Here is a 14,037-nt window from a genome sequence, read left to right on the forward strand (position 1 = left end):
ATGGCTTGCTGCATTGTTCCAGTGAAGCCCAACGCAAACTGGAGGAACAACACCTCATGTTCCGACTAGGCACTTTACAGCCTTCCGGACTGAATATTGAATTCAACAACTTTAGGTCGTGAGCTCCCTCCCCCATCCCCACCCCCTTTCTGTTTCCCCCTTCCTTTTTTTTCCAATAAATTAATAGATTTTTCCTTTCCCACCTATTTCCATTATTTTTAAATATCTTAAAATCTTTTATGCTCTCCCCACCCCCACTAGAGCTATACCTTGAGTGCCCTACCATCCATTCTTAATTAGCACATTCGTTTAGATAATATCACCAACTTTAACACATATGTGTTCTTTTGTTCTATTGTTGTTGACATCTTTTGATGATCTGCTTCTATCACTGCTTGTTTGTCCCTACTACCACACCCCCCCTCCACTTCTCTCCCTCTCTCTCTCCGCTTCCCCCCCCCCCCGCTGAGTTTTTCCAGGTAATTCTGTTTTTGTTTTGGATTTCCAGCATCCGCAGTTTTTTTTGTTTTTATCCAAGTCTATCCAACCTCTCTTCATAACCTAAATGTTTCATCCCAGACAACATCCTGGTGAATCTCCTTTGCACCCCCTCCAGTGCAATCATATCCTTAAAATTTAATATTCAAGTCATGAAGTAAACATAATATCATTGTTCATCAGCACAGCTTTAGCTTTGAAGATATTTTAAACATCCTATATTTAAGAATAATTCAACATTAACGTAAGGGCACTAATAAAAAATGATGCCTATGCAACTTAATTTGCTCCGATTAAGGCAATGACTGGAGTATCAAATGAAACTTGCACTTTTAACAAGGATTATTTGTAGAATTAAAAGGTCACACGCCAAACATCCACAGACAGAAGTGTCAGGTTATAAGTGCACCACTCCTCCAGCATTGTGATCGTAAGGTTAAGGAAGGATATTCAGCCCAGCTTAGTGCATCCACATTTTGAAAAGCCTGCAACTGCATTGCTTCAAATAGGAGATCTAGGCCTCATTTTATTAACTTGAACTCCAGGAAGGTGAGGCACCCAAACAAGATTGCAAATTTGAAACCAGACCCCTTGATTGCTAAACATACAAACATATGAATGAGGAGCAGGAGTAGACCATTCAGCCCATCTAGCCTGCTCCACCATTCGATAAGATCATGAGTGATCTGACTGTGGCCTCAACTCTACTTTCCTGTATACTCCCTTTACTCTTTGACTCCCTTATCAATCAAGAATCTATCTAACTCAGCCTTAAAAATATTCATTGATCTTGCCTCTCAGGGGAAGAAAGTTCCACAGACTCACGACACTCTGAAGAAAACAATTCTCCTCATCTCCATCTTAAATGGGAGGTCCCTTATTTTTAAACTGTGTCCCCTAGTTCTAGTCTCTCCCATAAGGTGAAACATCCTTTCAGCATCACCCTGTCAAATTCCCTCAAGATCTGATATGTTTCAATAAGGTCACCTCTCATTCGTCTAAACTCCAATGGATAGAGGCCCAACCTGCCAACCTTTCCTCACATGATAACCCCCCATCCCAGGAATCAGTCGAATGAAATTTCTCTGAACTGCTTCTAATGCAATTATGTCCCTGCTTTTATATTCCATTCCTCTTGCAACAAATGACAACAATCCATTTGCCTTCCTAATCATTCACTGTACCTGCATTCTAACTTTTTGTGATTCATGTGTCAGGACACCCAGATCCTTCCATACCTCAGAGTTCTGCAATGTCTCCCCATGTAAATGATATCATGCCTTTTTTTCTTCCTGCCAAAGTGGACAAGTTCACATTTTCCCACATTATAATCCATCTGTCAAATTTTTATCCACTCACTTTACTTACCCATATCCCTTTGCAGTCTCCTTATGACCTCTTCACATCTTACTTTTCTACTTTTATTTATGTCATCAGCAAATTTAGCTACAACACAGTCAACCCCATCATCCAAGTCATTAATATAGTTGTAAATAGTTGAGACCCCAGTACTGATTCCTGTGGCACTCCACTTTTTACATAATGCCAACACAAAAATGGCCATTTTATGCCTACTCTTTGTTACTTGTCAGCTGATTGCTAGTATGATTAGTCAATAACTCCATTATTGTTGTACCATGTGACTACTAGGATGGCAGATGGACCTCGGTCTCTTTTATCTAGCAATTCCTAGGTTCCTGTACATCTCAATTAATATACTATTTAAAAACAATTTACAATATTCTTACATGATCATCCTAGAGTGGCAAATTGGACAGTGGCACTGTTCTATGTGTGATTGAGAATCATGGCCCTGAATTTCTGCAGCAGCGATCCTGATCTCCTTCCATAACTTAAACTTAATCTGTTTGGTCCGCCAAATTCAGACAAGTAAGCCCAGCAGCATAAACATAACCCTGCTGGAGTCACCTCTCCCATCTGACGTCCAAATTCAGTACAGATTTTTGATGCTGACTTAAAATTGGAACCAGCTGTGAAAATGCATACCTAGGGAGAAGATTTAAAACCAGCAGAGGCACTAGGACTGGAGTCAAGTGGGAGAGTTGCTATTGAAATAAAGCAATTAGAGAGAAATTCAAACAAATACACCGTTTTTCCAGGGGTTCTGCTGATCTCTTACTAAGCTTCGACAGGCGAACGGGACAACTTGCCTTTGGAAATTCAAGGCCCAGATTTTTAATGCTACCTTTTATGAGGTTCAGGAGAGCACCATTTACAATGGATCAGGTGCACAATCATGTTACCTCTCCTAAAAAGGACCTTCTTCACCTAGGCATGGCATATAGAGGAAAACTGGGCAGTGACGATTGCACACCAGTAATGGAACCTGCCCAATTTTCTACTTATTTAAATGGATGGATATAAAATTTAGTGGGCTAAATAATAGCATGTGATCCTCCTGCCTGATTTCCCACTGTATGTAACCCTTCACTCCCAATCTCAATAAAAAGAATGGATGGAATTTAATGCCCCCAGCCCCAGAGGCGGGTTGGGAGGCATGGGCCATTTAATCAAGCCAAAGGGTGTAGAGTTGGGACCCAGCCACATTGCCACCTTCCCTTGATCAACTTAGGGTGGGAAGGCTGGATGGAGGCCTTCTTGCCCAGAGGCTAATTGAGGCCCTTAAGCTGAAGGGTCTCATACCACTGCCAACCAGCAGATGTGGGGGCCTCACCATGTGGGAGATCTGCCATGTGGGGAGACTACAGCAAATCCTGCTGGGTTTGCCTGAGGCCTGGTAGGGGTGAGTTCCTTGTTATAGGCACTCTGTTGGTGGGCGAGGGGGTGGGGGTGGTGGGTGATGGCAGTGAAAGCCATCCCCTGGTCCTTGCTATCGACCTTCCTTCCCCACCTCCACCACACCATCCTGGCTTCCCCCTTTCTGTAATGCCCTCCAATGTGACCCAATCCAACCCACAATCACTTCTATCTGGGGATCCAGCAGTGATCCTCAAAGTAAGCCCAAGTGTTGTACCAGCAGTAGTCACCGTTCCTGCTGGTGCTACTGGTACTGGAGTGTTTTTCAAAATTTATTCTTTCACAGGATGTGGGTGACACTGACAAGACCAGCATTTATTGCCCATCCTGAGTTGCCCTTGAGAAGGTGGTGGTGAGTTGCCTTCTTGAACCGCTGCAGTCCATGTGGTGTAGGTACACCTACAGTGCTGTTAGGGAGGGAGGCCAGGATTCTGATAATGACAATGAAGGAACGGTGATATATTTCCAAGTCAGGATGGTGTGTGGCTTGGACAGGAACTTGCAGGTGGTCATGTTCCCATGTGTCTGCTGTCCTTAGCCTTCTGGGTGGGTGGCTCTGATTGGCCAGCAGCTCTTGGGGGATTTCCACCCTGCTCGGGGCTTGATTGTGTGGGAGACCTGTTGCTGTCTAGGTAAGTGCCTGATTGCCTGGCAATTGCATTGGGCCTCCCAGCGAGAAACAGTGTGGGGTTCCCATTGGTTTTCCAAAAGATGGGCAGAATCCCCCTTGCTGACATTAAAATCCACCCAGCATCTGCTGCAGTGCTTTGAAGACAAAAGGACAGAAAACTGAAAAAATCTTCCATCCAAAATGGAGCACCTACCCTGCTTGCAACAACTAGCTGTACAAGTCCTGCTGCTGATCGAAGTAGGGCAACTGCCTCCTGGTGTGAGAGTCCAACCAGTGACTGTCCATTAATCATTAGCAGCTCATCACCGGATTTCAGTCTTCCATCCCTGGTAGAAGAAAGAGGTAAAACTATCAGACCAGTGATCAGATTGGGCTGTGATTTTAGAGAGCGGACATGATGCATGAAGTCCCAACATTACAACAATGTGTCTACACTTCAATGCAATTCACTGGCTGTAAAGCACTTGGGACACCCTGAGGTTGTGAAAAATGGCATATAAATTCAAGTTTTTTCTGTAAGAGCATTTGGAAATAAAAAATGGCACATGAAGCCCTCTCAACAGCATCAGCCATCTTAGAATTTGTGATATTGAAAACAGAAAAAGCTGGAAATACTCACCAGGTCTGGCAGTATCTATAGTTAATGGCCTGACTCTTCTTCCTCGAGGCAGGTAGCAGGAATTGGGAAAGATCTTGGCTCAGCCCGCCTGCCTCGGGAGAAAGTGCATGCAGGGACAGGATTTTCATTGTTTGGGGTTCGCGGGTGGGGGGGGGGGGGGCGCGCGGCACGGCGCGGAGTTGGGGTGCTGTCAGGCTAGCGACCCAGGACACAGTTTGGAGGCAACCATAGGGGCTACCAAGTGCAGAGGCAAGCTGTTTAAAAATCCCATCTTGGTGCTATGGGGCTTCGTCCCAGTTATACTAAAAACAAAGGCATTCCAGCCCTCATAGTCCACACGCTACTCATACCCCAACCATTCCACCTCATGCCCCCACCCACTCCCTATGACTCCTCATGCAAAGGTATGCCCCCCAAAGAATCCCTGTGGCCCCTCATGCCTCCATGCTGAGGTATTTTCCCCCAAACAACCTCTATGGCCCATCATGCCAAGTTATGGTATTCCTAAGCCCATTCACCCACTACACACCATACAGAACCAATGAACCCTATAATTACAGTAGGACATATTAAAAAAAGCTTTAAAAAAACACATTCATTAATAACTTTCTACTTGTGTCAGTCATCCAGACCCTTTAAAATATCAAAAGCAGGAACTTCAAGCAAGCGCTTGAAGCCTCTATATTTTGTGTAAAGAAACATTGTGAAATTGACAGCATAAGAGGGCCAAAGCTGTCAATCAAGCAACATTTTCCCTAGGGCTCATCTGTCTTAGTACTCTAATGGTTGTCTGGGCTCTCAGCAAATAATGCATTATGAGTCTCTAGGCTGACTCAGTCCAGAAGTCCATTAGCCTGTTAAAACACCAGAACCCCAGGGAAAACATTGCTTGACTGACAGCTATGGTTCTCTGCTCTATACTGTCAATTTCACAATGTTTATTTACACAAGATAATGAAATTTCAAGTGCTTACAGTTCTGCTATTGAAACTTTAAAGGGTCTGGATGATTTTGGCTTGTAGTAAAAAGTTGTTCAGAAGTGGAAAATTATGAATGAATGGCTTTTTTAAAAGGTTTTTTTACACATATTCTTGTCACTATAGGATTCATTGGTTCTATACAGTGTATAGTGGGTAAATGGGCATGGAAGTGCCATAGCTTGGCATGAGGACCATGAAGAGCCATAGGGGGTGGGTTGTGGCATACTTGGCATGGAGGGCATGAAGGGCTATAGGTGTTGTTTAGGATGCATACTTTGGCCTGTGGTACATGAACGGCCATAGGGGCTGTTTCTGTCAGAGAATTTGGAAATAAAAATGGCACATGAAGCCCTCTCAACAGTAGCAGCCATCTTAGAATTTGTGATAATGAAAACAGAAAATGCTGGAAATTCTCACCAGATCTGCATAGGGTTCATGAGGAGAACCTTTTGAACTTACTTTTCAAAAGTTTCCCTCATGCAGACTAAGGTACACATCATCTCTGAGATGCCGTGAATCACGGCTCTTTGAAAAGCTGGCCCAACTCCATGAAAAGTGCTGAGGGCTGGGACATGCCTGTCCCTGCAATGCAGGATGAGTATGCAGGGTGCGGGCTCATGACCTGAACCAGCCTGCGCCCTTAAGTGGCACTCCTGAAAATCAGAAACCATAGGAATGGGGCCCAGATTCCCAGAATCGGGACCCGCCTGCCATTTTCAAAGGGCTCCTGAGTCATCCCAGCTTGGTGAATACCAGCCCTACATTTCAGGTCAGGGACCTTTCTTAGAATTTGTGTCACTAATTGTAAGCATTGTCCAAAATAATGTTAGATACAAGATGAAGCTACAAGTTTCATACTTTAGCATCACAAAATTATGAAAATCAGTTGAAAATTTAGGTTTAGAAATTTGGTTGTCTTGGTTTGCCTGTGCACACTGGAAATGTTCCTTATGTTGAATCAGAAAAGGAGCAGGGTGTTTATTAATAATGAGGAAATAGAGGCACAAATCTGTCATCAAATTTCAGAGAAATGTGAAAGTAATGGAGAAGTAATTATAGAGGACTTCTAAAAACTCTAATTAAAATGGGGAAAAAGAAAGTATAAAGGGCAAGGAAGTGAAGAATACCCAAAATGTGCACAGGAGAACTTTCTTAACCAGTATGTTTCTAGTCAAACAAGGAAAGGTGTGCTGCATGTAGTTCCAGGAAATGAAGTAGGACAATTGGAGTGGGTTTCATTGGGAGAACGTCTGAGTAATAGTGATCATAATAAAATTAGGTTTAAAGTAATTACACAAAGGGACAAAAAAATCAATGGCGAAAACTCCCAACTGGAGAAAATCAAGCAGAATGCAGAGTGCAGGGGAAACTGATAAAGAAAATAAGAATGTCACAGGGCTGTAACATTTGTAACCCTCTATTCCTCTGGTACCACTTCCATAGCCAAGGAGGACTGAAAGATTGTGGTGAGAGCTTCTGCTAGTTCCACCTTTCCTTCCCTAATTAACCGAAGAGAACATGAGAAAAAAAGTGAGTAACATAAAGGGGATGCCAAAAATCTTTTATAAACATATACAAAGTAAAAGGGTAGTTAAAGAAATGGTGGAATTGGTTAGGGGCAAAAACAAAATAGTAGAGGGCACGACTGAGGTACAGAATGAGTATTTTTCATCTGCAAAAAAAGAGAGGACGAAGTTCATGCTGCAGTAGTGGAAGAAAGTATTGATATTGCAGAAGGTCAAAATAGATAGAAGGGAGGTGCTAAAACATCACTCAGATGAACAAGTCACCCAGCCCAAGTAGAATGTCTCCTCAGTTGCTGAGGGAAGGAAAGGTGGAAATAGCAGAAGCTCTCACCATGGCTATGGAAGTGGTACCAGAGGACTGGAGGATTGCAAATGTTACACCCCTGTTTAAGAAAGGGGACAAACATGGTAACTACAGGACAGCCAGGCTAACATCAGTTTTTGGAAAACTATTGACATCTCTCGTAAAGGACAAATATAAATCTCACTTGGAAAGGCATGGGTTAATAAGGGGCAGTCAGCTGTTAAAGACAAATCATGTTTGAGTAACTTAATTGAGTACTTTGATGTATCAGAGAAGCTTGATGAAGGTAGTGCAGTAGACACTATGAGCAGGATTTTCCCTTGGGGTGGGAGATGGAGGTCAGGACTGCATCCGGGTCCCGAACCTGACCCTGGAGGTAACAGTCACAAACTGTGATTTTCATGGGGGTAGCCAATTAATGTCAGGAGGGCGGGGGTCACCATCCAATTAAAGATGATAAATGTGCTCTCAAAGGTCGAGAGCCAGTCAAAGGCTTTCCAGCTTGAAAGGAGAAGCAGGCTGCAATAGAGGGTAAATAAGAGAGAGAGTGTTTCAAGATGAAGATGCCCTCTCTCCAACTTCTTAAAATCTTAAATTTAATAAGAGTGCAGCCAGGCCACCAATGTGAGTTGGGGTGGGTTGGAGGTGGAGGTGGTGGGCAACCCCTCCACCCAGGCAGGCAGGGAGAGCCTCTTGGCCTGCCACCGGGAAGCCACCTCCAGGCTGGTAAACCAATCCTCACCAGCTGCGGGAACCTGGAAACCATCTGGAAAATTACAGCCAGCCTCCTTTTATAGGTGTCAATTGGTCCTTACTGAGCGGTGTCGGCTTCCCGCCAGGTGTGGGCAGGTAGCCCTGCTGGCCTCCCATCACACCTTTGCAAAAAGGGCCTAGAGGTGGGATGGAGCTGGAGAACCAGCATGTGGACTGTGGGGCTATTTTTAGCTCCCATCCGATTCAGTACCCAGTCCCGGTGGGAGCTGAAAATCCTTCTCTGCACGTATAGACTTGCAAAAAGCATTTAATAAAGTCCAGATAATGGACCTTTTAAGAACATAGAAGCACACTGAACTAAAGGGACAGTTGTAACTTGGGTGTGTAACTGGCTTGTGGATAAGAGGCAGAGCGCAGTGGTGAAGGGATGTTCTGACAGGAGAGAAATATGCAGTGACTCCAGGAGGCCATGAGGATCACTGCTTTGCTAGTTATATATAAATAGCCTTTGCTGCGGTACAATTTTGAAGTGAACAGGACAGCAGGCTTCAATAAGACATGGGTAGACTTGAGAAATGGATAAACACATGGTAGATGCAATTTAATGATGATAAATGTAAAGTGATCCATTATGCAAGATACAACAAGGGGAAGCAATATAATCTAAAAGGTGTTACTTTGAGGAGAATATAACCTAGGGGCACATATGTATAATTCATTGAAGGTGGCAGGGTAAGTTTATAAGGTGGTTAAAAAACGCATGGGACACCTGGTTTTGTAAATAGGAGTACTGAATACAAATACCAGGAAGTCAATACTAAACTTTTACAAATCACTGGTTAGGCTTTTTTTATACTGTCTTTCACAATGTCCCAAAGTGCTTTATAGCTAATGCAGTACTTGTTAAAGTATAGCCATTGTTGTAATGTAGGACCATGTGTGCACAGCAGGCTCCCATGAACAAGAATACGATAATGATCAGATAACTTGTTTTTGTGATGTCGTTTGAGAGATAGATATCGTCTAGGATATGGTGGATTACTTTCCAGCTCTTCTTCGAAACAGTGCCATGGGATTGCTTATGTCAATTTTAGAAGCAGACAGGGCTATGATATAAATCTTATGCAAAAGATAGTACCTCTAACAGTGCAGCACTCCTTCAGCACCAATGTTCCCTGTAAAGCTGCACAACTGTACAGTAACCCAGAAGTCTCTCTGCAGGCCACGCACCACTTAACCCTTTAAAGTTACTGCACAAGTGTGGCCATGCAAAAACATTTAAAGCAACTGTGCACTTAAAAAAATCACCCGCATGCTCCAAAATAAAAATTAGGGGGAACATTGCTCAGTACATCACTGGAACATCAGCCTAGATTTTGTGCTCAATTCTCTGAAGTGGGACTCAAACCCTCAATCTTGTAACTCAGAAGCAAAAGTGCTATCAACTGAGCCACAGCTGGCACCATGGAGTATTGTGCACTATTCTGCGAAAGACACCTGAAGACGGCTGTCAAGATCCTGGCGAGCATACAGAGGAGGTTTACAAGGACAACAGCAGGGATGAGAAATTTCAGTTATGTGGAGAGACTAGAGAAGCTGGGATTATTCTCCTTAGAGCAGAGAAGGTTGGGGGAAATAGTGGTGTTAAAAATTATGAGGGGGTTTGTCACAGCAAGTAGCAAATAGCTTGATAACTAGAAGTCATAGATGTAAAATAAAGAACTGGAGGGGAAATGAGAAAAAAATTTCAGATGCGTTGTTAAGATCTGGAAAACATGACGTGAAAGGGTGATAGAAGCAGATTTCATAGGAACTTTCAAAAAGCAATTGGATATATGCATACAGTGGACTAGTCTGCTGTGTTATGGGGAAATAGCTGGGGCTTTGGACTAAGCTCAACTGCTCTTTCAAAGACTGAATGGCCATCTTCCATGCTGCAAGATTCGATGATTCTATGTATCACCTCACATTTACTGATAGCTCCAAAGAAATTCTAAGCTTAATTTGTTAAAAAGTGAGTGAAAGTTTGATGTTTATACCTCAGGCTCCTGATTTGCTACTTCTTGTTGATTAATATTATTGCTGGCAGCACATATTCAGGTGATCTCACATTCTGGTTTTGAAATGAAAAATAAACTCTCTACTCAAGGCGCAGAATTTTAAGAATATAGTAACACAAAGGGAAACAGCCTTTTGTTTAACCCTTTAGTCCTCTCATCCCCTCACATAAAAAGGCACAAGGAAGTTTGAACTGAAATCTTTAAATTCCCATAGAAGAAGAAATATGCAGATAGATTTTAAGCATTTTCTCTCCTGCTGTGGAACTTCACGCCTTGGATATGATTGTCAAGAACATGGGTGTAAAGGTTAGTTGGTCTGTGGAAGCTCCCCCATTGAAAGGATGGATGAAATGTATTCAGTTACCTGAATAACCAGCACAACCTCAGAGGTATTCCTCTGTGAGCCATTGTTATTTCGGAAACACTTAAAATGGTGTGTTTAATATGTATTCATAATAAACAATAACTTCAAGTTATATCTTTAAGTAATGTGGATTTTTGTGCTTAGGCTCTGACTCATCTCCTGCACCAGCAGTGTCTGTGCTGTCCATAACAATGAACATGGAATTGTATTCACAATCCAGAGTCACTCAAAGCTGGCTGATTAATCTAAATTCACTGAACGCTCAGGTCTTGAAAATTCAAAATCCTTCAGCTTCACCTTTGGACCTTTTAGCTTTAAATGAAATGCTACGAAAAGTGCTGAAATTACAGCATCACACCTGCCCCAATCCACAAGTACCGCTCATTGTAGTTGCCAGGTGACTGAATGCCTTCTGTTGATGTAGGCAGAATGTCAAACATAATTTTATTTTGCACTTTTTTTTAAATGTGAGAGGGGCAATGCTACCTCAGGTTGTGTGATTAGTCTCTTGGGGTAATCTTGTTTGGATGGAGTTTCAACCCTGGTGGATATGTATCTTTCCTTATACTGGAATAACAGGAATCAGGGTATGTATCACGACAGTTGAATGGGTAGGGGATATAATGCTCCATTGTTGCTAGGGCTCCAATATTTACCTTGGTGGAATTTCCAAGTTGGGGGAATGATTCTAGTTCATGTCATGGAGATTTAACTCCACAGCCCCTGTGCCTTTTATATTAAACAGGTTCCCAGCCTAAAAGCCTGTTTGATTGACAAACCTGACCTCATATATCGGGCAAGGAATGATGCCAAGAGGAGGCCGCAGCCTAGGACCAAGTAGATACACACCACAAGAGGGGGTGAGGATGTGGTGGGTACAGCACAATATTGAGAGTCGAAGGATGATTGCAGAGGGTCAGAGAGAGTGATTGATAAAGTCCCAATACCTTCTTGAAATAAAGATAAAAATTAAGACGAGCTTCTTCTATCAGAGTTTTATTTTCAGTCCATAAAACTTGACAGAGAACTTGTCACACCTGTTTTCTCTTTTATGCATTCAAATTGGTACTAAGCTAGTTAATTGATAATTGCCAGTTGAACTCCTTGTGAGTTAACTGTTTCCTTCCCCAACAGTGAACAGGTGTTGGAGGAAGAGGGGATTCAGGAGGATCAGTGATCATGGAGTGTGGTCCAATCTTGGGGAGAGAAGCAGGTTACCAGGCGTTGTGGGTGTGGGTGGAAAGCTCTGTTCCATCCAGCAGCCCTTACCCTGCAGGGTTCCTGAGGCCCAGGGAACCAGGCCAGTCCGTGCTTAAGCTGAAAGATCAAATACCAACCCTCTCCGTGGGTTCAACCATGCTGAGCGACACATAGGTGGGTATTTCCCTCAGCGCAAAATATTAGAAAATTTGGGTGGTGGGGTTTATCGTTGCCTCCTGACCATAACCAACACTGGCTACACTGTTCCCATCTGCTGCATGCAAATTTCAGGAGAGGCCACAGATTCCAAGTGAATTTTCCTCCTTTCCACCCCGGTTACCACCACATCCTGGGGCCAACATATGGGAAGTGGCGATAGGTTCCATAGCAGTGGTCAAAGCCCAGAGTTCCTCTAATGGAGGAACAGAACCATGTAGCAGCTTCTTCTCCTTCCTATCAGCATCAGACACTTAGCCGCTGAAGGTTTCATTCTCAGATGAAGCCTTCAGCGGGTTTCTTCTGTCTAACTTATGGGGGCATCACTGCTGTTGCCACCTCTTCTGCTGCTGCATCTCCAGCACATTCTCACATACACTGTTAGGCTTCCTCCTGACAGTGGGAATCCCACTACAAATCCACTCTGCATTTACAATAAATCCTGTCACAGGAAGCTGGTTGAGGCAAGGACATAAATGAAGGGGTGGGTGAATCCACCTACTCCAACAAGGAGACCACCCACATTAAGTAGGCAAATCTGATGGATTCCTAGATTTACATAATGATCTTCAGCTAAGTTAAACAGTTCCACAACTATAATTTTAATACAGCTCTTCCACTTGCTAAGGCTGGTGATATAGTTGCACTTCCACTGCATCCTCTTACTTTCTGTAAATGCTTAGTGACACACAAAGGATTGATATATGAGAAATAAACTACTTTTTGATTGAGCAACTAACATTAAGGTTGGGGACTTTCAAACGGTAGCTTTTTCTGGATGAAGTAAAGGTGTTGAATGACCTTTTCTCAGACTGAGTAGTATTTCTTATGTACATCCAATTAATCAATCTTTTGAAATATAAGCAACACCAGATCATTGTTGGCAGAAATTCTATCTGGAAAATCCAGATATTTTCTTCCCATTTATATCGATTAAAACAAAATAGATCAAGATTTGTTTTAAAAAAATTGCTAAATAATTAAATATCTACAATACGTCACCTGGCGTTCAGAATGATCATGGTGTAAGACTAATGAAGGTAATCTCCCTTTGATTTAATTGTTGTGTATTCCATTGTCAGCCCCATCATTGAGAAAACAGGCACTTGTTACTATTACCAACATTATTCAGGTTACCAGGACACACAACCGACACAGTTGCATATAAGCTAGAATTTAGGACTTTGTATCAAACCAGAAGAAATTGATAACCGCAAAAGCAACATGGGGAGACATTAAGAAGACTGTGGATTAATGTAAACTGAGGGGAGTGGTGCACACCGTTAAAATCACACCTTTAGTTACTGAACTAAACATTCCAATATTTTCGATCTAGTGATATTTATTGTCTGACTCCAAAAACAATTTCCTCTGGATGTGCTCCTGTTTCACCCCACTAATTGGATGCTTGTTTCTCAAAAAACAGTTAGTTACACTGTCAATTATAATTTCCACGTTGCTGTTTGTTTTATAACCAAGAAAAGAACAAGCGCTTCACAGAGGTCAATGCAAGCTTGTTAATTGATTTCCTGTTTGAATCGAAGGGCCGTTTGGCTTTCTGGATTTCATTTAACAACTAAAAGTAAATCAAGTAATCTATTGTTTCGCTCCAGGAGCTGAGAAAAGAGTCAAAACCACAGTTGGCCTCAAACCTGAAAGGAAAAAGGCACCTAACAAAATTAATGTATAATTTAGGCTGACAATCCATTGCAGTACTGAAGAGAAGTTAAACAGGTAGACATAAAAAGTTCAAAGAGACTATTAAATTGTCCTGGGCAACATTCATCCCTCAACTAACATCACTTAAAACAAATTTTGTGCTTATTTACCTCATTGTGATTTGTAGGACCTTACTACCACAAATAAGCTGCTGCACTTCCTCCATAACAATGATGACTACACTTCAAAAATACCTCTTTGGTTGTGAAGGGCTTTGGGATATCCTACAATTGTAAAAGGCACTTTATAATTGCAAACCTTTTCTTTCTTTCAATCTTGCACTGAACAAGCTCTGAACAAATTCTAAACAAAAACAGAATTACCTGGAAAAACTCAGCAGGTCTGGCAGCATCGGCAGAGAAGAAAAGAGTTGACGTTTCGAGTCCTCATGATCCTTCGACAGAACGGTTCTGTCGAAGGGTCATGAG

General features: G+C 42.5%; 1 protein-coding gene across 6 annotated transcripts in view; it reads right to left on the reverse strand.

Moving 5' to 3' along the window:
* Positions 1–14,037, reverse strand: part of pdzd2 (PDZ domain containing 2) — a 648,685-nt gene that overhangs the window by 168,617 nt on the left and 466,031 nt on the right. For all 6 annotated transcript variants that reach the window (XM_041183009.1, XM_041183071.1, XM_041183135.1 and 3 more), the window contains one exon: positions 4,101–4,233. In XM_041183009.1, the coding sequence (XP_041038943.1) occupies positions 4,101–4,233 (133 nt within the window). The remainder of the gene's footprint in view (positions 1–4,100; positions 4,234–14,037) is intronic.

The sequence above is a fragment of the Carcharodon carcharias genome, chromosome 1 (genome assembly GCF_017639515.1).
Source record: "Carcharodon carcharias isolate sCarCar2 chromosome 1, sCarCar2.pri, whole genome shotgun sequence".
NCBI classification, from domain to species: domain Eukaryota; kingdom Metazoa; phylum Chordata; class Chondrichthyes; order Lamniformes; family Lamnidae; genus Carcharodon; species Carcharodon carcharias.